Source organism: Mya arenaria, chromosome 3 (assembly GCF_026914265.1).
Source record: "Mya arenaria isolate MELC-2E11 chromosome 3, ASM2691426v1".
NCBI classification, from domain to species: Eukaryota; Metazoa; Mollusca; class Bivalvia; order Myida; family Myidae; genus Mya; species Mya arenaria.
This window is the reverse complement of record NC_069124.1, coordinates 67,814,548-67,841,758: the sequence shown is the minus strand read 5'-3', so window position 1 is coordinate 67,841,758 and position 27,211 is coordinate 67,814,548. Positions and strand designations below refer to the sequence as shown.

Sequence of the window (27,211 nt, the reverse complement as noted above, 5' to 3'; positions counted from 1 at the left end):
AACTAGTAGGTCATGTGGGGTCAAAAATGAGGTCACTGGGTCAAATCTAAAAAAAAACCTTGTGGACATTCTAGAGGCTATATTTTTTTAATATATATGGACCAAAAATTGATCAGAATGTTTGCCTTGATGAAATCTTAAATTAGTTTAGAACTGGGTAACATGGAGTCATAAACTAGGTTTCTTGGTCAATACAACCACACAATAGGAGAAACTAGCGCTTTTTCAAAAAATCAATCTCTAGTTTAATCATGTGTATATATAATATGGCACCATTCAAACTATGTACTCATTAAAGTTGAGCGCAAAATCTGTAATACTAATGACTTCACATTTGGTACCAGACCAAGTACCAGTTTGAATCATATTTACATGTAGTAACAAACCAAGTACCAGTTTGAATATAAGCACGCTTTGATACTGCTTTTAATATAAGATATTGTTGGTACATGATATGAATTTAAGATCAGTAGGTGAAAGGTCAAGGTTACGGTGACCTTGAGGTAAAAACAGTTTCCGCTCAATAACTAAAGAACGCTTGGAGCCAGGAACTTCATACTTGGTATGCAAGTTGGTCATAATTAGTAGATGACTCCTATTGATTTTGAGATCACTTATCTTATGCTGTAGATGTTACTATTGAATATTGGTGAATAGGCCAAACTTCAAGGTCACTGTTGGTTCCTCTAGTCCAAAAAAAATAAATTCATGTCCATCATCCATGGCTCACCAATCACTGAAGCATGGCTCACCCATCATTGAAGCATGACTCACCCACCACTGTTGCATGGCTCACCCACCACTGAACCATGACTCACCCACCACTGTAGCATGGCTCACCCACCATTGTAGCATGGCTCACCCACCACTGTAGCATGGCTCACCCATCATTGTAGCATGGCTCACCCATTATTGTAGCATGGCTCACCCATTATTGTAGCATGACTCAATCATGATTGTAGCATGGCTCACCCATCATTTTAGCATGGCTCACCCACCCATGTAGCATGGCTCAACCACTTGTACCATGGCTCACCCACCATTGTAGCATGGCTCACCCATGCATTGATCGAAGCATGGCTCACCCATTGTTGTAGTAGCACTCACCCATCATTGTAGCATTACTCACCCATTATTGTAGCACCATTATTTTATCAAGGCTCACCAACAATTGTATCATGGCTCACCCACCATTGTGGCATGGCTCACCCTCCATTGTAGTATGGCTCACCCACCATTGTAGCATTTCTCACCCATGCATTGAATCATGGCTCACCCATTATTGTAGCAGCGCTCACACACCATTGTAGCATGGCTCACCCATGCATTGAAGCATGGCTCACCCATTATTGTAGCAGCGTTCACCCATCATTGCAGCATGACTCACCCATTATTGTAGCATGGCTCACCCATTATTGTAGCATGGCTCACCCATGCATTGTAGCATGGCTCAGCCATCATTGTAGCATGGCTTACCCATTATTGTAGCATGGCTCACCCATGCATTGTAGCATGGCTCAGCCATCATTGTAGCATGGCTTACCCATACGTTTTAAGGGGTTTGTACAGAAAATATTACCATGATCGTTTGAGGTTGCAACATGTCAAAATGGTCTTGACAAATTGTAGATATCTGTAGTGTAGTTGCATTGACCTAAAGAGCAGGATTCATTTGGGGAACAATATCGCATTGACAATATGGTGAAGGTTTGTGACAAATTATCAACATCCACACCAAGCTGGATTCTTGCAAGCATGAGCACACTTCTTCAAACGAAATAATCCATGCCATCTTGTACCAGACAAATTAATCCAAACCATCTTGTACCAGACAAATTAATCCAAACCATCTTGTACCAGACAAAATAATCCATACCATCTTGTACCAGACAAATTAATCCAAACCATCTTGTACCAGACAAATTAATCCAAACCATCTTGTACCAGACAAATTAATCCAAACCATCTTGTACCAGACAAAATAATCCATACCATCTTGTACCAGACAAATTAATCCATACCATCTTGTACCAGACAAATTAATCCATACCATCTTGTACCCTGTTAGACAAAATAATCCATACCATCTTGTACCAGACAAAATAATCCATACCATCTTGTACCAGACAAATTAATCCAAACCATCTTGTACCAGACAAATTAATCCAAACCATCTTGTACCAGACAAATTAATCCAAACCATCTTGTACCAGACAAAATAATCCAAACCATCTTGTACCAGACAAATTAATCCATACCATCTTGTACCAGACAAATTAATCCAAACCATCTTGTACCAGACAAATTAATCCAAACCATCTTGTACCAGACAAAATAATCCATACCATCTTGTACCAGACAAATTAATCCATACCATCTTGTACCCTGTTAGACAAATTAATCCATACCATCTTGTACCAGACAAATTAATCCAAACCATCTTGTACCAGACAAATTAATCCATACCATCTTGTACCAGACAAATTAATCCATACCATCTTGTACCAGACAAATTAATCCATACCATCTTGTACCAGACAAATTAATCCATACCATCTTGTACCAGACAAAATAATCCATACCATCTTGTACCAGACAAATTAATCCATACCATCTTGTACCAGACAAAATAATCCATACCATCTTGTACCAGACAAATTAATCCATACCATCTTGTACCAGACAAAATAATCCATACCATCTTGTACCAGACAAATTAATCCATACCATCTTGTACCAGACAAAATAATCCATACCATCTTGTACCAGACAAACTTATGCTACCATCTTGCACCAGACAAATTAATATCATCTCCTACCAGACAAACTAAATCTGTACCAGACAAATTAATCCATATCATCTTGTACCAGACAAATTAATCCATACCATCTTGTACCAGACAGATTAATCCAAAACATGTAAACATTCATGTACACAGAAGAACACTTAAATGTTAAACAACATTTATTAGATACAAGTAAAACAATAACATAAAAAACATGATGAAACTGCAAAATACAAGTATAATATAAACTAATATTGTGACCGTGTATGTGTATACTTAATATGATCAATAAACAAAAAATTGCAAATGAATATCAATAACATTTCCTGAGATTTTTTATTTCAAACTATTTTGACCAATTTAGTTTAGTCTCTCATAGTACTTTTTTACCAGATAAGACTCTCTTTTTTAACTATTTTTCAAGCCATACCCAAATATACTGCAGCAAATTCTATATGAACAAGAGCTGTCACAGTATGTGACGAATGCCCCCGAATGTGACATTGACCTACGAACAAGGTCAGTACATGAAAAATTGATCTTGCCTTTATGTGTTAAATACATATGGCAAGTTATTTTAAATTTCCTCTGAACATAAAAAAATACCACCCATACTTGACAACCTACACTGTTATGTCCTTATATTCAGAATTCCCTTGTGAATAAACACTTAGTGTATCTTTCACCTTAGAGGTAGGGACATGGGTCTTGCACAGGACACGTCGTCTTCGTATGTGGAACACATGTAGCAAGTTATTTTAAAATCTGTCCATACAAGGGAAAGTTACAGCCCGGACTCGACAACCTATACCCTATGTCCTTGTATACAGCACTCCATTGTGAATAAACACTAAGTGTGACCTTGACCTTTGAGGTAGGGACACGGGTCTTGCACGCGACACGTCGTCTTGGTATGTGGAACACATGTGGCAAGTTATTTTCAAATCTGTCCATACAAGGGAAAGTTACAGCCCGGACACGACAACCTATACTCTATGTCCTTATATGTTGCACTCCATTTAGAATAAACACTATGTGTGACCTTCACCTTTGAGGTAGGGACACGGGTCTTGCATGCGACACGTCGTCTTGGTATGTGGAACACATGTGACAAGTTATTTTAAAATCTGTCCATACAAGAGAAAGTTACAGCCCGGACACGACAACCTATACTCTTATGTCCTTATATGCAGCACTCCATTGTGAATAAACACTAAGTGTGACCTTGACCTTTGAGGTAGGGACACGGGTTTTGCACGCGACACGTCATCTTGGTATATGGAACACATGTGGCAAGTTATTTTCAAATCTGTCCATACAAGGGAAAGTTACAGCCCGGACACGACAACCTATACTCTATGTCCTTATATGCAGCACTCCATTGTGAATAAACACTAAGTGTGACCTTGGCCTTTGAGGTAGGGACACGGGTCTTGCACGTGACACGTCGTCTTGGTATGTGGAACACATTTGGCAAGTTATTTTAAAATCTGTCCATACAAGAGAAAGTTACAGTCCGGACACGACAACCTATACTCTATGTCCTTATATGCAGCACTCCATTGTGAATAAACACTAAGTGTGACCTTGACCTTTGAGGTAGGGACACGGGTCTTACACGCGACACGTCGTCTTGGTATGTGGTACACATATGGCAAGTTATTTTAAAATCGGTCCATACAAGAGAAAGTTACAGCCCGGACACGACAACCTATACTCTATGTCCTTATATGCAGCACTCCATTGTGAATAAACACTAAGTGTGACCTTGACCTTTGAGGTAGGGACACGAATCTTGCACGCCACACGTCGTCTTGGTATGTGGAACACATGTGGCAAGTTATTTTAAAATCTGTCCATACAAGGGAAAGTTACAGAGCCGGACGGACGGACGGTGCGATTTTAATATGCCCACCTTCGGGGGCATAAAAACTAATTTACCATAACAAAGTCAATAATGAGATTCTTTATTAGAGTGGCCATCAATATATGATGTTATCTCAGCTTGGTAAACAATGCAGTGTACTGTGATATGTTCATAATTGATAACAATCTTGTTAAATATTACCATGAAAATGGGTTGTGTATACCATGTGATAAATTGCGTCATAAATGCTTCCTTGGAAGCCAAAATTTTGCTTCGAATGACACCTTTAAACAAAGATAACATTATCATTTCTTCACCATTTTAAATTAACCATAGTGCAGGCTACGCCACTTAAAGAGCCCCACCTTGGTCTTTTACCAGAGTTAAATAGAGAGTTTAGTTTCTTAAAATACTTCGACAAACCTTTTTACAAAACTGCTGCCTAATGGAGCACTGTCAAAAGATTATTTCGAAAACAAGTTTTTCAATGTGTTTGCGGAACCCAATCGCCTAATCAAAATCCGGTAATTAAAGGAATATGGGGCTCTTTAAGGGGCTCAGACTGGCCTTTGATCTTTGTTTTAAGTCTTCATTCAAGCAAAATGTTGCCTTCCGACCTAGCATGACATGGTATATACACACGCCGTCTATGTCAACCCGTAGGCGGTTGACATAGGTGATACAACAGTTGTTGTAGAACTAAGCATAACTAGTATATTTAAGGTATTAAAATTTCCCATGGCATGCAAGTTTGATGCATAAATATAAATCTAATATTCAAGAATTCCATTTTCATTCATAAGGCAGATCTAAAAGCCTGACATTCCTTCATAATTGGGAAAGTTCAAGAACTGTTAAAGTTTAAAGGAAGTCATCACGTCTTGTCCAGATTAAAAATGCCAACAGCTGATTTTTATTTCATAATTAGAAGACTTCTAAAACATATTTGTTCAGTGTTGGACATGCAGCATAATATTTATAAATAAAACAACTCTTTTCTGAATATACAATGTACATTGATTATATAGACATGTAAATACACTAGAACATAAAATACAAAATAAAATAGCATGTAGGTAATGGTTACAGAATGTAAAAATGGCTCTTTCTAGTATGGATTTCAACAATACATTGTGTCGGGGACATTTGTTGTACAAAATTTTCTAGCATTGCATATACACCACAGGTATTGATTGAACCATTTAATAACCATACATAAACATTACACAAGAAGCTGTTTTTATGTCATGATCCAAAGTGAGCAACATGTAGTACAGCTCAACGCAGGATTATGAGCAACATAAAGCCTATTTTCCATGAGCACGCTGTCTGCATCTGTCATCAGTATTTTTAAAACAGAAATTATATTCCATATCCACAAAAAATAATTTAGACAATCATATCTTTAAGTAGAAATAGCATCTGATTATAAAGTAATTCTATATTAATAGTCACAATTGTAATTACATTTACAGACACAAACATTTGGTATGCATTTATTTAAAAGTTCCATTTTTATGTAAAAAAAACCCCAACACATTCTAATTGAACAAAGACTTAAAAACTTCATTTCTATATATCTTTTCATTGATACCAATGTTTTAAAGTATTTTAGTTCAATCACTGATCAGAAAAAGAGTTTTTGCTATTATTTCTATATTTTTTTTAAAGCAAAACCCTGTCACTTTAATGGTCCCATTCTCTAAAATCACTAACTGTGCAATAGCGGACATAGATCAGAGGCAAAGTAGACACATGGAACAGACTGAACAATATAATGTTCAGTTTTAACGTAGGCAGACATTCATGTACATAGAAGAACACTTAAATGTTAAACAACATTTATTAGATACAAGTAAAACAATTACATAAAAAACATGATGAAACTTCAAAATACAAGTATAATATAAACTAATATTGTGACCGTGTATGTGTATACTTAATATGATCAATAAACAAAAATTTGCAAAAGAATATCAACAACATTTCCTGATATTTTTTATTTCAAACTATTTTTACCAATTTAGTTTAGTCTACTTGTAGTACTTTTTTACCAGATAAGACTCTCTTTTTTAACTATTTTTCAAGCCATACCCAAATATACTGCAGCAAATTCTATATGAAAAACTAATTTACCATAAAGTCATTAATGAGATTCTTTATTAGAGTGGCCATCAATATATGATCTTATCTCAGCTTGGTAAACAATGCAGTGTACTGTGATATGTTCATAATTGATAACAATCTTGTTAAATATTACCATGGAAATGGGTTGTGTATACCATGTGATAAATTGCATCATAAATGTTTCGTTGGAAGGCAAACTTTTGTGTCGAATAACGACTTTAAACAAAGATAACTTTACCATTTCTTCACCATTTTAAATGAAACATAGTGCAGACTACGCCACTTACAGGGCCCCACCTTTCGTCTTTTACCAGAGTTTAGTTTCTTTAAACACTTTGACAAACCTTTTCACAAAACTGCTGCCTGATGGAGCACTGTCAAAAGATTATTTCGAAAACAAGTTTTTCAAAGTGTTTGCGGAACCTAATCACCTAATCAAAATCTGGTAATTAAACTAATATGGGGCTCTTTAAGTGGCTTAGACTGCCCTTTGATCTTTGTTTTAAGTCTTCATTCAAGCAAACTGTTGCCTTCCGACCTAGCATTTATGACAATTTATGACATGGTATATACACACGCTGCCTTCCGACCTAGCATTTATGACATGGTATATACACACGCTGTCTATGTCAACCATAGGCGATACAACAGTTCACTCAACGTAAGCGATAGGTTCTAGAACTAAGCATAACCAGTATATAAAAGGTATTAAAATTTCCCATGGCATGCAAGTTTGATGCATAAATATAAATCTAATATTCAAGAATTCCATTTTCATTCATAAGGCAGATCTAAAAGCCTGACATTCCTTCATAATTGGGAAAGTTCAAGAACTGTTAAAGTTTAAAGGAAGTCATCACGTCTTGTCCAGGTTAAAAATGCCAACAGCTGATATTTATTTCATAATTAGAAGACTTCTAAAACATATTTGTTCAGTGTTGGACATGCAGCATAATATTTATAAATAAAACAACTCTTTTCTGAATATACAATGTACATTGATTATATCGACATGTAAATACACTAGAACATAAAATACAAAATAAAATAGCATGTAAGTAATGGTTACAGAATGTAAGAATGGCTCTTTCTAGTATGGATTTCAACAATACATTGTGTCGGGGACATTTGTTGTACAAAATTTTCTAGCATTGCATATACACCACAGGTATTGATTGAACCATTTAATAACCATACATAAACATTATACAAGAAGCTGTTTTTATGTCATGATCCAAGGTGAGCAACATGTAGAACAGCTCAAAGCAGGATTGTACATGCATCGATTGTGTCATGTTGAGGGGGAAAATACAATCTTTAGTAATATTAAAACATCACAAAACAATCTCAGAGCAACATAAAGCCTATTTTCCATGAGCACGCTGTCAGCATCTGTCATCAGTATTTTTAAAACAGAAATTATATTCCATATCCACAAAAAAATAATGTAGACAATCATATCTTTAAGTAGAAATAGCATCTGATTATGAAGTAATTCTATTTTAATAGTCACAATTGTTATTAACATTTACAGACACAAACATTTGGTATGCATTTATTTAAAAGTTCCATTTTATGTAAAAACAACAACAACACATTCTAATTGAACAAAGACTTAAAAACTTCATTATACATATTTTTTCATTGATACCAGTGTTTTTAAGTATTTTAGTTCAATCAATGATCAGAAAGAGTTTTTGCTATTATTTCTATATATATTTTTTTAAAGCAAAACCCTGTCACTTTAATGGCCCCATTCTCTAAAATCACTAACTGTGCAATAGCGGACATAGACCAGAGGCAAAGTAGACACATGGAACAGACTGAACAATATTTATAATGTTCCGTTTTAACGTAGGCAGACAGAACATGGACAGCATGATCAAGGAATACCAGCCTTAAGGAAACTGAGTAAACTGAGAAAAGTAAAGTAAAAGAATTGTAAAAGTTGGACTGAAAACAAGATATGTACAGGTATTCCATTTATAAAGAAAAATAAATGGCAAGACCAAATTTCACAAACTGCTGTAGTTTTGTTTTGGATAAAAATCAGTAAATTTGTAATATAAAATTTTAATGAGAGGTATTAAATTCTTATATCATACAAAATGAACAAAAAGTGGATATTAGCTGTTAACTGAGGGACATAACTAGAGAAGAAAACGAGCCAGTCATAGGCATTGCTAGACTACAAGAATTTATATTTATGATTCACTACCTCAAGTTTCTTTTAAAACTGGTCCCAGCAGTTCTTAAACAGATAACTGAGTATTTAAATGGTGTGTATATTGTAAATAGAAAGGTAATACATTCTGATTCCTCCATATTTTGATTTTTGTTTCTGTTAAAACCAAAGTTTGTGTTAATTTCCTTTATGGGGTCATCAAATATGCCAAATAAAGTTGAGGATGGTAAATATTCATGAGTTGTTAATTAAGTACATTTTGTGCTGTTCAACATTTTTTCTTCTCTTTTTTAACAAGATATTGCATCAATATATTCTATCAGAAAATATGTTTCTAACACTAAAATCAATTATAATTGTAAAGCATGCTAGACTGTAAAGTGATTAAATGTGTTTAATTAGAATTTGAGCAATTAAGTAATTTTGAGAAAGTGGGGCCAAATATGATATCGATATGATAACAATGAGTGCTTCAAAGCTTAAGCCTTGTGTGAAATCAAGTGTAGATGTATTTCATCCTTACAAGAAAATGTATGATCTGGGGTTTAATTCTGTTTGTAAATAGCTGGATAATTGCGAAAAGTAGGCGGAGATTGGGGAGACCCAAATCAGTTTTCAAAGGGGCAGCAAAAAATATAGTCAGATGGGCCGACACTAAATGCCAGGATATTTTACCCGGTACAGGGTCATTTTAAATACCTGCATGATATGTTTTATTGAAGAAAGACTTTTAATAAATATCCATGTACATTAGACAAATGCAAACAATTGCAAAAACAATCTAACAGTGATAGAAAGGGCGGAAATATTGCATGTACAATGAATGTGTATTTCTTAGGCCTGCCTGTAAATGAAAATCCATTAAAAAAAAAGGATGGTACTACATTGAGTTTTTTCCAGACAAACAGAAGGCTTGCACTGCATGTATATTGCTAGTAGATCAGAGGTCAAGCTATTTATAAAAATATCATCAATAAAGAGTAAGCATAAACTCGCTGATATGGGACTACATGTATTTTTGCATATAAAACAATTTAAGTTGGCTAATAATTTACAACCATAATGTAAAGAAGCATTACAAAGTTTTAGTTAGTACAAAAATGGTGCCGACTTTAAATATGGTATGTTATAGCCAGTATGATGATTTGTGGTACGAAATAATGTCAAGAAAATTGATTTAATAATGAAGACAAAGGTTCATAATGTTCATAGTGTTCGCGTCTATTCTTTAAGTAAGACATAATAAGGTATATGATTCTTGATTAAAATTTCTTAAAAAGCACTCTCTGGGCTAAAGATTTACAAAGCCTAAAGCATATAATGAGTTTATACAAAAATGATTAATAAACACACTCAAACTGCAAATTAAGTTACCGGGTAATAGTTCAACACAATTGACAAAGTACAAAATAATGCTTTTGATAAGGAATTCTCAATTAATAAAAATATACATATCCAAAATATTTGGATTTTCTAATATTAAAGACAAAAGTCCATAAAAGGCCAATTAAAGAACAAACTGAAGGATAAAATGCTAACACACACTTTATCACAGTTAAGTAACTTGAAAAATAACAACACAATTGTAACAATATGTCATTTGGTAATAAGAAATATTGGTATCATCTGATCAATTTGAGGTTGATAATAACGTATAACAATATATGAAAATATATATACATACGTTCTGGTTGGTTTGGTGTTTTTCTTAAGTCAGCACATGAGGTATTTGATAATAGAACACTTAAGTTTGCAATAACTAATACAAAAACATGTTGCCAGTCTTTTCATAGCATATCGTATGTCAGTCTATTTAGTGCGGGCCTGGACCATGTTTAACTTGTAATAGAAGCCCTGTTGCTTCATGAGCTCAGAGTGGCGCCCTTGTTCGGTGACGACGCCGTGCCGGATGACACAGATCTTATCAGCGTTCTGGATGGTGGAGAGGCGGTGGGCGATTACGATGCACGTGCGTCCTTCACGTGCGCGGTCCAATGCATCCTGGACTACCTGATGACAAAATATAAGACATTTTGGTACATAACATTTATCAATTACCAAGATTAATGATTGTTTGGGGTAGGAATCAATTAAAGAAATAAATTCGCTCCCATTTAGATGTAAACAAAATTGATCAGATACTTTGTTGAGAAATAAACTTGGAATTTAAATGCTTTTATTTAGATTACGCAGATATATAAGCAACATTTAATTTACTGAAATTGTTTAATCATATTTTTAAGTATGTATCTCACAAGATTTCATATGTTAAGAGTTAAAGATTAAAACCATTTCCATTATTAAAATCAAAGATATTACTTGAAGTTTTTTTTAAAGGAAAAATAATAATATACAGCAATTAATATGAAAGCATTATTCATAGTAATAAAACTATAATTGTTACAAAGGAAAGTTTTCAAACCGGACATACCTTTTCACTCTCTGTATCGAGGGCAGAAGTGGCCTCATCAAGGAGAAGTATTTTGGGGTTCCGCACTAAAGCTCGTGCAATGGCAACACGCTGTTTCTGACCCCCACTAAGCTGGGCCCCCTTCTCTCCTACATTTGTGTCATAACCCTGAAAATTGTGTGGGTGTCTTATGAAAAGTGTGGGTGATGGGTTTTCAGATGTTAATATTTAACAAGAGCACCGCGTAGAGCATTATACGCCCGAAGAAGATTCGGCTTGAGGTCTTTGATAAAAATTTAGCTGAGAATACAAGTTTAAAAGTAGCAGGACTTGGAAAGTGCTCACAACACATCCTTTTAATATAGCAATAATTTGTATAAAGTTATCTGCTTTATTGGTTACAAAGTTGTGGCTAGGACACGTTTTCTAAAAAATTCCTTCATTAGTAGTAACACAAAGTTGTGGCCTGGACACGGAATTGCTAATGTCCCCCAGTGAAATTAGCCTTTGAGGTACGGACCTGGAAAGCATGCTTGACAAATCCTTTTAATGTAGAGATGATTTGTATAAAGTTATTTGAAAATTGCTCTAGTAGTAACCCAGTTATGGCCTGGACATGGAATTGCTAACGTCCCCCCCCCCCCCCATGGTGATTCTAGTGTTTGAGGTATGGACCTGGAAATTGCGCGCAACACATCCTTTTAATGTAATGATGCTTTGTATAAAGTTATTTGAAAATGACTTTATTAGTGACCAAGTTGTGGCCCGGACACGGGTTTGCTAACGCACCCCCATGGTGATTCTAGTTTTTGAGGTATGGACCTGGAAATTGCGCGCGACACATCCTTTTAATGTAGTGATGATTTGTATAAAGTTATTTGAAAATCGCTTTATTAGTTACCAAGTTATGGCCCGGACACGGAATTGCTTACGGACGGACAGACGGACAGACGATGGAGGCCATAACATAATACGACCCTTTGGGCGTATAAAAAACAACATTTAGCAGTCAATAAAATCTGTTACAGTTAGTCTCCCTTTACCCAGTAAGTTGTTTATGTGCAATTTCATTTTAAAAGAACTTTAACTGCTTATAGCATAATTTATTATATGCAACTAAGATTGGTTCCCCTTTGAAAGTTAAGAGGACACAAATTTTAACAATTAGAATATAATCCTTATGAAATCCTTATATACAATGTGTTTTAAACCGATGATGTTAGAAATCATCCTAGGAGAAATTATTTGACTGAAAACTGATAATCTGTTAGAACAAAAAAAAGACATACATCAGGTAAGGAAGAGATGAAGTCATGAATGTTGGCACTTCTAGCTGCCTGTATGATTTCATCCATGGGAATTTGGCGTGTATTGTCTCCATACGCGATGTTCTCTGCGATGCTGAGGTCAAACAAGACCGGCTCCTGGGATACGATGCCAATCTGCCCTCTCAGCCAAGCTAGGTCAAGGTCACGCACATTGTACTGATCCAACATCTGAAAGTTTATGAAAGTTAAGTTACATCTGGCATATAGAGTTTTACGGCATTTAGTCTTCATTTACATGTATTATTTACATCCACATTAAATCATACACGAAGATGTAGATTACAATATTCAAATTTACCACTCAGTAAAAGCCGATCAAAATCATTTTAAATTCAATAGATTTTATCCAAACTGTAGGAAATAACAGGGATTTTAGTCCTTATTTGCACCTACCTTTCACAATGTACAGTAATAATTGAAAAAAAGTTTTGTCCACAAAAAAAAACTTCAGTCAGTCCTGTTTCAGAGTTGCGATATTTTATGTATTATAATTCTAAACATCCAAATATAAACAAATAAGATTAATAATTTAAATCTGTACAGTTTATACTTAATTATAAATTTTGAAATAGCACAATAAATAGGATTTTTTAAGATTGTATATTCTCCCTTTAATCAGTAATTTCTTCATGTGGTTGTTCTGACATGCCATAATTCACTAATGTTATTCTCATTTCTAGACCTGATCAACCCAGTATATTTTTTAAAATTCGAGATGACAAATGCTAATAGATCGATAGGTTTTAAAGGAATCAAATTTAGTGAGTTTTTCAATAAAAGCAACAGACAAAAATCAAATTTACTAAGTAAAAACACGGCTACTATCAGATAATCAAATCAAAACTCCAGTGTCATTCATATCAATTCAGTTGTTTTCACAATCATGCTACACTATAAAACAAGTTTCTGTAGTACAAACTGATAATGAAGCAAAACAAAACTGACCACTTCCCCGCTTTCTGTGTCGTAGAACCGCTCGGTGAGTTGTACAGTGGTGGACTTGCCGCACCCTGAGCTACCAACCAGTGCTACTGTCTGGCCCGGCTCAACCTCAAGATCTAGCCCATTAAGCACCACAATGTCTGGCCGTGTTGGGTACCGGAACTTCACATTCTTGAAGCTGACTGTGCTTGAAAACTTGCCCTAGAAATAGCAAATTACTTTTCACATCTAATTAATGACAAGAGTTATACTCAAAGGAATTTTTCCAACCAAAATATATGTTCTAAAGTTGACCTCAAATAGCCTTGATCAAGCTTTTTTTATATGCATGTGCTCTAATGATGACGTTATACCTCTGGAGTTTTGGCATTTTTCCTCTCCTCCTCATCACCAATAGCCAGTTTGCGGTCCAGGAGTTTGAAGACCTGTTCTGCTGACACCTGGGCCTTTGCCGCATCAGGGGCCATGGCGCTAGCCTGACCTATGGCCATCCCACCAAACACTACGGCTGAGAATGCTCTGTAAGTTGATCATGAGTTTAATGATAATATGTCTATAACTTAATTATTATTTTTACAACCAGTCAACAAAACTGCAATTAAAGTGATGATAAAACCCCAGGTTTTTACAAGCCCCATCAATGGCCTCTTACTAGCTTATCAAACTGAACACCAAATACCGATTTCTACCCAGATGACAGGTTCAAGTATATGTCTTTATAGTGTTAGTTTTTGAGATAATTTAGTAATTGTGAAATCATTTATATTCGTGGGCTTGATATTTCATGGTTTTCTGAAAAAGGATTTTGTGGGTACTAAAATTTGTGGATTTTCATTTTTTCGAAAAAAATAAATAACGGAAACGTCAGTCCTAAATCATCTGCAAAATCTCCATGTGCTGATCTTGTTCTATGTAAAAACGCAGTCAATGAAAATGCAATGGGACAATATGTTAATTAGCGCAGATACCAATGTCAATTATCACTTGACAGGTAATTTAAGGGTCATAAATATAGATGCATATATAAAATATAAATAGTGAATGAATATTAAATAGTTCAGTCATTGGATGTCAATTAAGTATTTTTTTGCAAACTGTGAAAACACAGTAGGGGTGTTCAATTAAATATTCAATTAAATATGTGAACAAAGAAACAAAATCAAGTGGCGTTGCTCAAGCACACGAGGTTAATAATCAGCACATTTAACATGTGCCGCACAGGAAGTTGATAATCATAACTTATGTACTTTGAATACCATGTATATTCATGTGAATACATGCATACCCTTTTACATAGACAGTATAATTTCAGAATTAAAGGTCAAATTTTCGTTGGGATATTGAAATCGTGGATAAGCCAACCTACAAAATCCATGAAAATTAATGTCCCACGAATATTTATGATTTCACAGTATAAGAACTGTTTATAAATTAACATTGAATCCAAGTAATGCAAGAGTTTGAGGTATCAAATAACAATTTAATTCAAAATCATGCTAGCAGGTACATGGACTTACTTGAACACCTGCACATAGTCCAGCTCCTTCTGCTCCACAAGGTAAGCCCCAAGCCAGAACGAGGCTGCGTAACAAAAGAAGATCACTCCTTGAGAGAAGGAGAAGGCGATACCAACCACATGGGCTTTCTTCAAGGCATCACGGAACGGACCATTGAGCTCGTGCATGAACTTGTCAAGGAACATTCCCTCCCGAGTGAGGGAGGCCACAGTGCGGATGTTTTCAATGGATTCAATTGCTACCTGTACAATATAAATTAAAATACAAAGTACATACCCGCTAATAAACTTTGATTGAGCTTCATTTAATAACTGTAACCCCTTGATTTATAGTTCATTGTTTAAAGCCTGTGAACAACTGTTTTTACATGGCCCATGATCTTTTGCATAGGTACCCAACTTGACATATCTTTACTCTGCTCCCTCTTTCACATATGCTATCACTTTATTTCCTTTATCACATCAAGGTTTTTCGTAAAACTTCCACTGTTGACCATCTTCAATACTAGTGTTTTAGTTTAAATATTATTATCACCCGCCTATGAAATAGGGAGGAGGATATTGAAATGGCGTTGTCCGTCCGTCCTTCCGTCCGTCCGTCTTTCCTTCCGTCCGTCCTTCCTTCCTTCCGTCCGTCCGTCACCTGCGATTTCTCAGTAACCAGCCGGTATAATTTCATGAAACTTAAAATAAATATGAACCACTATACTGGAATGATGCCCGTCCAAAAAAAAAATTGATTGGTCAATTGTCCTTGGAGTTATTGCCCTTGATTTTTTGAAAAATGCACATTCACAGCCATTTCTCAGTCACTAGCTGACAGAATTTCATGAAACTTAAAATAAATATGAATTACTATACTGGGATGATGCCTGTTCATTTTTTTTTTGGATTAGTCAATTGTACTTGGAGTTATTCCCCTTGATTTTTTGAAAAACTCTCATTTACAGCCATTTCTCAGTAACTAGTTGGTAGAAATTCTTGAAACTTGAAACAAATATGAACCAACATACTGTGATGATGCCTGTTTATTTATATTTTGGATTGTGTAATTTCTATATGAGTTATTTGCCCTTGATTTATTAAAAGATCCATGTTTGCAGCCTTTTCTATGCAACTAGCTGGTAGAATTTCATGACACTTGGAATAAATAAGAACCAATATACTGTGATGATGCCTGTCTATTTTTCTTTTGGATTGGTCAATTTTCCTTAGAGTTATTGCCCTTGATTTATTAAAAAATCATTGTTTGCAGCCATTTCTCAGTAAAACCAATGTGCTTATCTTATTCTTTCTGAGCTTTTTTTTAACCTTCAAGCACAAACAAGCCATCAAGCACAAACAAGCCATTGTTGGCGGGGGATATCTTTTCACTGAAAATGCTTGTTTATTTTACAATGATTGTGAAGAAACTTAAGATAACTAGTACAACGTAGCTTTGTTGAAGTGTTCTTGTTCCCTAAAAGTGCATGCATACTTTAATATAGCTGAACATGATGCACCAAAGTACCTTTGGTTTTGCACATTTTGGTTATGAAATCCCCAACTTTGTTATGCAAATGTTTGTGGATGTGAACATTGCTTTTCTAGATTTAATGTCGTTTTCTTATTTCACATAAAACGGTGTTAATTCACAATTTTAATAATCACTGTTTCATGAACAGTGGATTTTAAAGGTTAAGAATTACAAGGTTGTGAGGGTCAGTTACAGGTTGCCTGATCAGTTACAGGTTGTCTGATCAGTTACAGATTGTCTGATCAGTTACAGATTGTCTGATCAGTTACAGATTGTCTGGTCAGTTACAGATTGTCTGATCAGTTACAGGTTGTCAGATCATTACAGATTGTCTGATCAGTTACAGGTTGTCAGATCAGTTACAGATTGTCTGGTCAGATACAGGTTGTCAGATCAGTTACAGGTTGTCTGGTCAGATACAGGTTGTCTGGTCAGTTACAGATTGTCTGGTCAGTTACAGATTGTCTGATCAGTTACAGATTGTCTGATCAGTTACAGATTGTCTGATCAGTTACAGGTTGTCTGATCTGTTACAGTTTATCAGATCAGTTACAGGTTGTCTGATCAGTTACAGGTCGTTGGATAAGTTATAACCTTGTCTGATCAAATACAGGTTGTGTGACCAGTTACAGGTACAGGTTGTGTGACCAGTTACAGGTAAAGGTTGTCTGATCAGTTACATGTACAGGTTGTCTGATCAGTTACATGTACAGGTTGTCTGATCAGTTACAGGTTGTCAGATCAGTTGCAGGTTGTCTGATCAGTTACAGGTTATCAGAGATCAATTACATGGTTAGTATATATTAATTTAATTTAGCTCAATTGTGACGAAAGCTGATAGCTTATAGAATCACTATCGAGTCTGTTTCCTGGGCAGAAACCAGTACTGTGTCCTTTTTGAGAGGCCATGAAAAAGTACCCCTAGTGGGGATCGAACCCACAACCTCTTGGGTGAGAGGAGGACACCTATACCACTTAACCACTCTCACCACTAACAAGATTGTTGATCAGCTACAGGTTGACAGATCAGTTACATTATGTAGGAACAGTTACAACATTGTCAGATCAGTTACAATGTGGTCAGATAGGTTAAGTTGTCAGATCAATTAAGGCTTTGTTGTATCAGTAACAGGTTGTCAGATCAGTTACACATTGGTTGAATCAGTAACAAGGTTGTCATATCATTAACAGGTTGTCTAGTCAGTAACATAGTTGTTGGATCAGTTACAAATTGTTGGATCAGTGTTAAAGGTTGTCGGATCAGTGCTACAGGTTGTCGGATCAGTTACAGGTTGCCGGATCAGTGTTACAGGTTATCGGATCAGTGTGACAGGTTATGGGATCAGTGTGACAGGTTATCGGATCAGTGTTACAGGTTATCGGATCAGTTACAGGTTATTGGATCATTGTTACAGGTTGTCGGATCAGTTATAGGTTGTTTGATCTGTTACAGGTTATCCGATCAGTTACAGGTTGTCGGATCAGAAACAGGTTATCAGATCAGTTACAGGTTATTGGATCAGTTACAGGTTATCAGATCAGTTACAGGGTTGTCAATCAGTAACCAGGTTGTCTGATCAGTTACAGGTTGTCGATCATTTACAGATCAGTTACAGGTTGTTGATCATTTACAGATCAGTTACAGGTTGTTGATCATTTACAGATCAGTTACAGGTTGTTGATCATTTACAGATCAGTTACAGGTTGTTGATCATTTACAGATCAGTTACAGGTTGTCGATCAGTTACACTCATCAATATAAGAATCCAATTGGAACAGTGATTATTAACAAATCGTAGAAAAACATCTATAGAAGTGAGTTTATTAAAAAAATATCTTTTGCTTTTATACAGGATTGGAAATGTGTATTGCCCAACATAAGCCCACATGTTCCCAAGCTTATTGACAATAACTTTTGATAAAAATATTGTTGTACCTGCATGTTTTGCTAATTGTCTCGTGCCAATGTCCACAACAGATCAAATCTCGAATGAGCGGATCGATGAGATTAGGCCATTTTATTACCTTTATCTGTACAATTTCAGGCTTAAATAAGTTGAGATATAGCTCTGCAAACAGCTGTTTTTTCATATTAAATTTCTAGTAACTAGTGTGCACCTCAGTCATCCACCCACCTTGCCAGCGCTCTCCAGTGCCTCCTTGTTTTTGCCGGCCGCACCGGTCAACATCTTCATCTGCAGCATCCCTCCCACCATGAGTAAAGGGAGGAAAGCAATGATGAGCAGTGTTAACTTCCAGCTTATGATGAATGCTATAATAAGCCCAGCCAGGATGCTGCCCAGCGACAGGATGGTCGTTCCCAGACGCACTCCCGCCATCTGGGAGGAAGGTAAGAATTTGATTCAATTATTTTGATTTTTTTTTCAACAATATTGATAGCAGCTTTGAGAGTGTTTCTTTGGTAGGAACCAGTACTATATAACCATTTAGTGTCCTTTTTAAGTCTTAAATAAAATACAGCACGTCTATACCAGCGGTATCAGTGGACCGCTCATACCAGAAGGTCACTCGCACCTTCTTTGAGTTTATTTTGTCATAGACATTTAAAATACTCTTATTTTTATACGAAGACAATAAATTTTGATCCTACCTTGGTGGCCTCTTATTGAAATATGCAGGAGTTGAATTAATATTTTCTTTGCAAATTTACTTCATTAATGTAGAAATTTAAGTTGTAAAAGATACAGCTACATGTTACAAACATTTTAAACAGGCAATCAAAAAGGAAATCAATAGGTGTAATATCCATAGCACTTTCAAATATGGTGCTTGGTAGCAAACAACATTGCAAGGGTGTGTTACTTTAATAATGCAGTTGACAGGATTTAAGCTGCATTGCAGTAAATAGTTGTATCAAACAACACATATAAAACTTTCAACTTTAATAAGTGAGTGTCCTAGAGGATGAATAGCTAGTTTTTATTGGTAACTAACAATGGCCTGATTGTTTAGAACATTGTTAAAGTTAACAACATGATTAACGACATAAATTATTTTGAAGTGCTCAAATATTTCAGCTGAAACAGAACTTTGCTTAGGCTCTTGTTAGGAATTCTGCAAAACATAACTGTATCGATGAAACCTCTAGAGCAATACTAATTTGAAAGTTAACAACAATGAAGTTTACAATAACAATTTTGTTAACTATCAGCCATATATCTATGAAAGAAAAATCTCTTTCAATGGTGTATTTGTACTTTTCTTATGCAGTATTGCATTTTTTGATGGCACAAGAGTTTAAGCCCCTTATATAACTGAAAAATGGTTGCTCATAATCATAATGTAAATCATTCAAGTCCAAAATATGTTAAATAGTACATGAAGGGCTGAGAGAAAACATGTACTAACACTCAGTGTTATATCTATTAATTTTATCAACTACCATCCCTTATCTAATCCCAGGTTTCTTAAGTACATTTAAATCAATTTAAGGCTGAGGGAGTTAATATTTCCGTAATTAGAAGGTGATTAAGGTATGACACGTCAGAAATTAGCCTGAAACCAAATGAAGAGGAAAGTTTACCTAAAACTTTCCTGTTTTAAAAGACAAATTTATAGCTTGAGGAAAATTAAAATTACATAATTTTCTGGTGACACAGGTATGCTTGACAGCGTGTATACTATGACATCAACACCTCAACCTTTTTTACAAAAGCAGACTTCCATAATAAAGGCAAAAAGTACAGAACAAGATGGCACACATGACAATATGGTAGACTGTGTAATACCATGCTTTCATGCCAAATAGCGGGTGCCATGCTTTCCAGCCAAACAGCTTGACTTCATGTATTGCCATGCTTTCTCTGAAAACAGCTAGATTGTGCAATGCATTGCTTTCTTGTGAAACAGCTTGACTATGTAATGCCATGCTTTCTAGCCAAATAGCTTGACTGTGTAATGCCATCCTTTCTAGCTAAACAGCTTGACTGTGTAATGCCATCCTTTCCAGCCAAACAGCTCGACTCTTAATGCCTTGCTTTCTAGCCAAACAGCTTGACTCTTAATGCCTTGCTTTCTAGCCAAACAGCTTGACTGTGTAATGCCATCCTTTCTAGCAAAACAGCTTGACTCTTAATGCCTTGCTTTCTAGCCAAACAGCTTGACTGTGTAATGCCATCCTTTCTAGCGAAACAGCTCGACTCTTAATGCCTTGCTTTCTAGCCAAACAGCTTGACTGTGTAATGCCATCCTTTCTAGCTAAACAGCTTGACTGTGTAATGCCATCCTTTTTAGCCAAAAAGCTCAACTCTTAATGCCTTGCTTTCTAGCCAAACAGCTTGACTCTTATTGCCATGCTTTTTTAGCCAAACATTTGACTCTTATTGCCATGCTTTTTAGCCAAACAGCTTGACTCTTATTGCCATGCTTTTTTAGCCAAACATTTGACTCTTATTGCCATGCTTTTTAGCCAAACAGCTTGACTCTTATTGCCATGCTTTTTTAGCCAAACATTTGACTCTTATTGCCATGCTTTTTAGCCAAACAGCTTGACTCTTATTGTCATGCTTTTTTAGCCAAACAACTTAACAGTGTAAAGCCATGCTTTCTAGACAGAAACAAACCTTGTTATAAATTATATATCAAGACATTTGATGAACCTACCCCCTGAATTTGAGAGGCATCTGTTGACAGTCTGGTACAAAGGGCTCCCACATTGTTCTCATGGTCATCAAAGAATGCCATCTCCTGTAAATATACATAAACATTATATATGTTATCTCGTACATATATACATGCATGTGTATTGGTTATATGAAGACACATCCAAAAATATTTGCTGCAGAAAATAACATTATAAGGAAGGCTATACATGTACAAACTACCTTGATCTTTCAACTTCATGTATAATGTGTAAACAGCCTCAGATATGCAAGATAATGCCTTTATTCCTTTACTGTATATTGTACACAACAAATTTACCTCATTTAATAATGCTTACAATATGATATTTCAAATGTCAACTGTAAACTCACCTGTTTCAGCATTGTTTTGAAGACAATAGATCGTAAGCGAAGTGTGAGGGCCTCACCAGATCGTCCAAACATGTATCCCTGTAAAGAAAGTAGTATCAGACTCTGCTCTGTAGAAGACAAATTTTAAAGACTGATTGTTCGTGAAGGCAAGTTTCAGAATCAACAAATTCTGCATAAATACAAAATTAATTTTATTTACTAAACAACATACATGTATATATGATAGTCCATTAAAAACTGAACAATCTAACATATCTAAGCAACATGTTTTAATTATATTATGGATATATATGAATATGTTTTTGTGGCAAAAGCAGATAAGAATTTTTAAACCAAAACCCTTTAGTTCAAACACCTGTTTGGGAAAAGGATTGAAGCCTTTGTAATTGGGAAAAAGTTCTTGTTTTATGCAGTAACAAATAGGGAAAAACTACTTTTTTCAGCAAATGCAATTGGACCACATCTCGGACCTATATATTGGCGTATGTATATATCTGTTTTATTCTTTTCAAAAGTGTACATTTTCATAAAATATGTTCATAATGATATTTTATTTATATTCTAAAGAAAAAATATTCAAGAAAAAAATGAACTATACTCCATTGTTTTATGCATAACAAGCAAAATCGTTGAATTGATATCCCCCGCCTGATTAGGCAAAGTTCATGGATTGGAAATGAAAAGTAGGTGGAATATTCCTATATTAACATGTGATATGGCTGCAGAGAAATGGACCGTTATGAACGTTGGATATAAGTTTGAGTTTGTTTGGAATTATTTGAAATAAAAGTTTTGTATAAAGAGTAACATCTGTAATAGTTTCTATGAATTTGAATGATTTTTCTAAGATTTGACCTAGTGACCTAATTTTCAATCATATGTGACCCAGTTTTATATATGTCCAAGAGTTAATCAAGGAAAACATTTCAGAGATTTTTTTAAGATTTGACCTAGTGACCTAGTTTTTGACCCGATGTGACCCACTTTTACAAGTGGTCAAGATATGATCAATGGGAACATTCTGACCAAGTTTGAACATCTTCTGATCAATGTCTACCAAGATATGATTCCGGACAGACGGACGGAATGACGGACAGACGCAAAACAATATCCCCCTCCGGCGGTGTTGGGGCCAGGTGAGTGTGTGTGTTGATGTAATATTGGGGCCATGTGTGTGTGTGTACCTGAAGGAAGTAAGTAACCAGACTAAGCAGCCCGATCCCTACAAAGAGCAGGCAGTACATTGTGATCTTCTTCTCCTGCTCATCTTCATCCACGAGTTGAAACACCTGCAGATACAACCAGTCAGTATTTAATATAATTATAGGTAATAAACATTCTACTTTAAGTTGAGCTTTACATGAAATACTATCCTTACTAGTGAGGTGTACCTATACACTAACTAAAATTAAATTTTAATTCAGAACTGTGGTAACATTTGATATAAAATCTAAAAACATCTTATACGCTTCTTGGCGATTATTTCGGTAATTTTAGTGAAAGAGAAATTTCATATTGAATGACCATGAATGTGATATTCTATTTATATCATTAATACTTATATTCCAATTTACAGTGTTAAATACATAAAACATCACTATAAAGCACGGCCAGGCATTTTCGATAAGAATTATTAATGACATAACATTAGTTATTTAACTAGATATACAGCCAAAACCTGTTTGCTCGATATTGCATGGCTCAATTTCTTCGTTGGCTCGAACTGGATGTTAAGGACTGTTTTTCATTTACTCTTTTTAAGCATTATTGCTTGGCTCTATTTTCATCAGGCTCAAAGTATGGACCAAAATACTTTGAGCCTCGCGAATATCAACACTCAAAGTATTTTGGCCGGTCCCTGGGATATAGAGCCAACGGGTTGCTACTGTATATAAACAAGAGGTCCAAAAGGGCCTATGCTTTACTGGCATGGCTTTTGTGGTCATATCAATCCAGAGCATGTATGTATGGGTAAAAGGCAACAGACATATACTTTATGTTTTGTGTTTGGGTTACCTGAAAACGTAGCACGTTCAACATCTGAGCCCAGAAAGTATTGTTAGCAGATTAGTTGCATGAACTATTTTAATATGTGCCAAGTAAAAGTCATTTGACAAAAAAAAAAGCTTTCAAAACTGTACTCATAGTAAAAATTTCTGTAGTTTTAAAAGTTAAAAAAAGTCGGTCAAAAGGTCAAAGTCAAGGGCATCCTAGGACAACATTGATCAATTTGAACAAACATTCACAATCAATTGTGCTGAGATGGATGCACGAACACACAAAAAGATTTTCAAACCTTTCCAGATTTATGTTTACCAAACCTGTGAACCCTGGGTGTGGCCAGTAATGACACCAGGTGCATAACTTAAACATTCACAACCAATTTTGTTAAGATGAATGTGCAAACTACAGAACTTAAAGCTAAAAATGGCCTTTGGGCTTTCAACAAGAACAAGGCAGAGTAATTCACAAAATCAACTGCAGAAGCAAAAAGCAAATTGTCTCTCAAAATCCTAGACTTGCAAATTGTCTCCCTTAACTCTAGACTTGAATTTACATGTACATGTAAACTTGGATATCTAGATAATGGATATCTGTTCACAAGCAATTGTTTACAGACGCACGAACGCACGACCGCACAGACGCACGACCGCATGGACGCACGGATGCACATACTACGTACACATTACCATCGCATAAAATAATGGGAGTTATTTCATGATGGCAATGTCATTTCTGAAATAAACTTCAATATATCAATCATTTGTCTATTCAAAAAACAAAATTGATCAGATGGGAGACTAGTTATCACGTCAGTTGGTTCAAGAAAATTACCACTAGTAGTTAGTACAGTGCACTCAACAACAACATGTACTTTCAACAAAGGAAATAAAGATCATGGCCCCGTTACAAAACAGATCAGGACCCCATTACAATACAGATCAGGGCCCCTTTACAACACAGATCAGGGCTCCTTTACATTACAGATCAGGGCACGTTACAATACAGATCAGGGCCCCGTTACAAAACAGATCAGGGCCCCATTACAATACAGATCAGGGCCCCTTTACAATACAGATCAGGGCTCCGTTACATTACAGATCAGGGCACGTTACAATACAAATCAGGGCCCCTTTACAATACATATCAGGGCCCCTTTACACATACAGATCAGGGCCCCATTACAATAAAGATCAGGGCATGTTACAATACAGATCAGGCCCCCATTACAATACAGACCAGGCCCCTTTACAATACAGACCAGGCCCCTTTACAATACAGGTCAGGGCGCGTTACAATACAAATCAGGGCCCCTTTACAATACAGATCAGATTACCCCTGTTACAATACACTTTAGGGCCCCGTTACCATGAAGATAGGGCCCTGTTTCTTTTCAGATCAGGGCTAAGTTACAGTAAAAATCATAAGGCTGAAGATTTTCCAGATGTAACCACATTTTGGAAGTAAACTGTGTTTAGTGAATAATCTTTATAACTGATCATCCCAGAGGATTTAAATCTAGTCAAACTATCAACATGAAACCTGCCATAGGAGAAATACAACCACAAATCACGATTGTATAGTGTGTAAACATCTTGTTCGCAGACTTCCTCATATTGATTTACCTTAACTGGTGTTCTCGATCACCCTTAAGCAGCGTAAGGTTTACCACTAAGATATCTTATTGAAATAGGCTCCTGAAATTTAATATTTGAGGGATGATATTAAACAAGAACGTTTTAACTTTGAACATCCCTTCGGATAGAGAACTAATGATCTATAGTCTTGTTTATCTCATTGTAGACGGACAAGACTGAAAAACCACTCCCATATTTAAAATCATCTATCAAAACAATTTAACGAACTTTATTATGAGGAAGAACTTCAATATGAGGAAGTCGACAAACAACATTTCGTGATTTGTGGTTGTTTTTCTCCTATGGCAGGTTTCATGTCGATAGTCTGACTAAAATTAATACCTCTAGAATGATCTATTACAATTAGAATGAATATCTTTTGGGTGATCGATTATAATTACCATCAAGAACTTATTGAAAATTAAGACTTTCCGCTTTGATTAGCGCACTCGCTTCGCACCTCTCATCAGACCCAGGTTTGATTACCGGTCTTGGCGCATGTGAGTTTGGTTTGTGGTCACCAAGCCGAACAAGTGGGTTTCCTCCAGGTTTTCCAGTTTCCCACAACACAAGACAACACTCTCGCTTAACATCATGATTAATATAATGTTGTAATAACTTGTTTGACAATTGTTGTAAAATAAATAAGTTTAAACTAAACTTAAACTAAGACTTTCAGCAAGTACCATGACAGCTTTAACTGTTTACAGGTACAGTAGAACACCGCTATTTCAAAGTCGTCGGGACCCAGCTAAATACTTCGAAATAATGATTATTCAAAATAAACATTGAGAGAAATAATCTGAAGTTCCACCAACGATTGTCTCCGAAATCCGGCGCATCCGAATTCTACTCTACCGGCGTCACAAAATATTTGTGTCGTGAAATTTCAAATGGCTGCATTATACCATTGTATTTTACACTATGTAAAGCAATGTTTAATAAAATTTTGAAAAACATATATTTTTTTATTATTTTATTTACACAAATAAATTGTAAATAATGTAGCACATTAGCACAATATACAGTAGAACACCGCTATTTCGAAGTCGTCGGGACCCAGCTAAATACTTCGAAATAACGATTATTCGAAATAAACATTGAGAGAAATAATCTGAAGTTCCACCAACGATTGTCTCCGAAATCCGGCGCATCAGAATTCTATACTACCGGCGTCACAAAATATTTGTGTCGTGAAATTTCAAATGGCTGCATTATACCATTGTATTTTACACTATGTAAAGCGATGTTTAATAAAATTCCAAAACATATATTTTTTTATTATTTTATTTACACAAATAAGTTGTAAGTAATGTAGCACATTAGCACAATATAGCACATATTATAAGAGGACACCGGAACGCTGTTATGTCCTTCTGCACTGCGTTGTTTCTGTTGAGTTGTTTCTTGGTGACCTATCTCTCCAGTTGGTCGATGTATATAAATAATATCACTCAACATTAATCACTCTATGTATTCGATACCGTTGTTTGCTCCATACACGTGCCAATCAACCCAAGGCGTTCCTTAAACCGCGATAATTGCACCTTATTATAACGTTAATTGGTCTGTCACACCGATGTCCGCGTAAGTGTGAAAACACAACAAAGCGAGGAGCATGGGTCGTCTGCTAGCGGATTCGAAAATTACATTGACTATTTTTTGTGCACAGTTACGAATTCGAAATAAAGATCGATACACGTGAAAAACGTATTTGGGACCGAATATTTAGTTCAAAAAATTGATTTATTCGAAATAGTGAAGTTCGGTTTAAACATTAATTTTTACATTTAATAAAGAAGGAAAAAAATCGGGACCGAAAAAAAGTTTGAAATACCAATTAATTCTGTTTATCGGTGTTCGAAATAGCGGTGTTCTACTGTACTTAAAATGAAAAATTGA

The 27,211-nt window shown here is 35.6% G+C and overlaps 1 protein-coding gene across 2 annotated transcripts in view; it reads right to left on the bottom strand.

The window, feature by feature from the left end:
- Positions 1 to 3,968: 3,968 nt before the first annotated feature.
- LOC128227238 (ATP-dependent translocase ABCB1-like) overlaps positions 3,969 to 27,211 on the bottom strand; it is a 53,653-nt gene continuing 30,410 nt past the window's right edge. For both annotated transcript variants that reach the window (XM_052937585.1, XM_052937586.1), the window contains 10 exons: positions 22,856 to 22,960; positions 21,672 to 21,749; positions 21,301 to 21,384; positions 18,813 to 19,016; positions 15,163 to 15,404; positions 13,999 to 14,164; positions 13,649 to 13,846; positions 12,665 to 12,871; positions 11,397 to 11,543; positions 3,969 to 10,975 (listed from right to left, as the gene is read on the bottom strand). In XM_052937585.1, the coding sequence (XP_052793545.1) occupies positions 10,775 to 10,975; positions 11,397 to 11,543; positions 12,665 to 12,871; positions 13,649 to 13,846; positions 13,999 to 14,164; positions 15,163 to 15,404; positions 18,813 to 19,016; positions 21,301 to 21,384; positions 21,672 to 21,749; positions 22,856 to 22,960 (1,632 nt within the window). In that variant the 3' untranslated portion in view covers positions 3,969 to 10,774. The remainder of the gene's footprint in view (positions 10,976 to 11,396; positions 11,544 to 12,664; positions 12,872 to 13,648; positions 13,847 to 13,998; positions 14,165 to 15,162; positions 15,405 to 18,812; positions 19,017 to 21,300; positions 21,385 to 21,671; positions 21,750 to 22,855; positions 22,961 to 27,211) is intronic.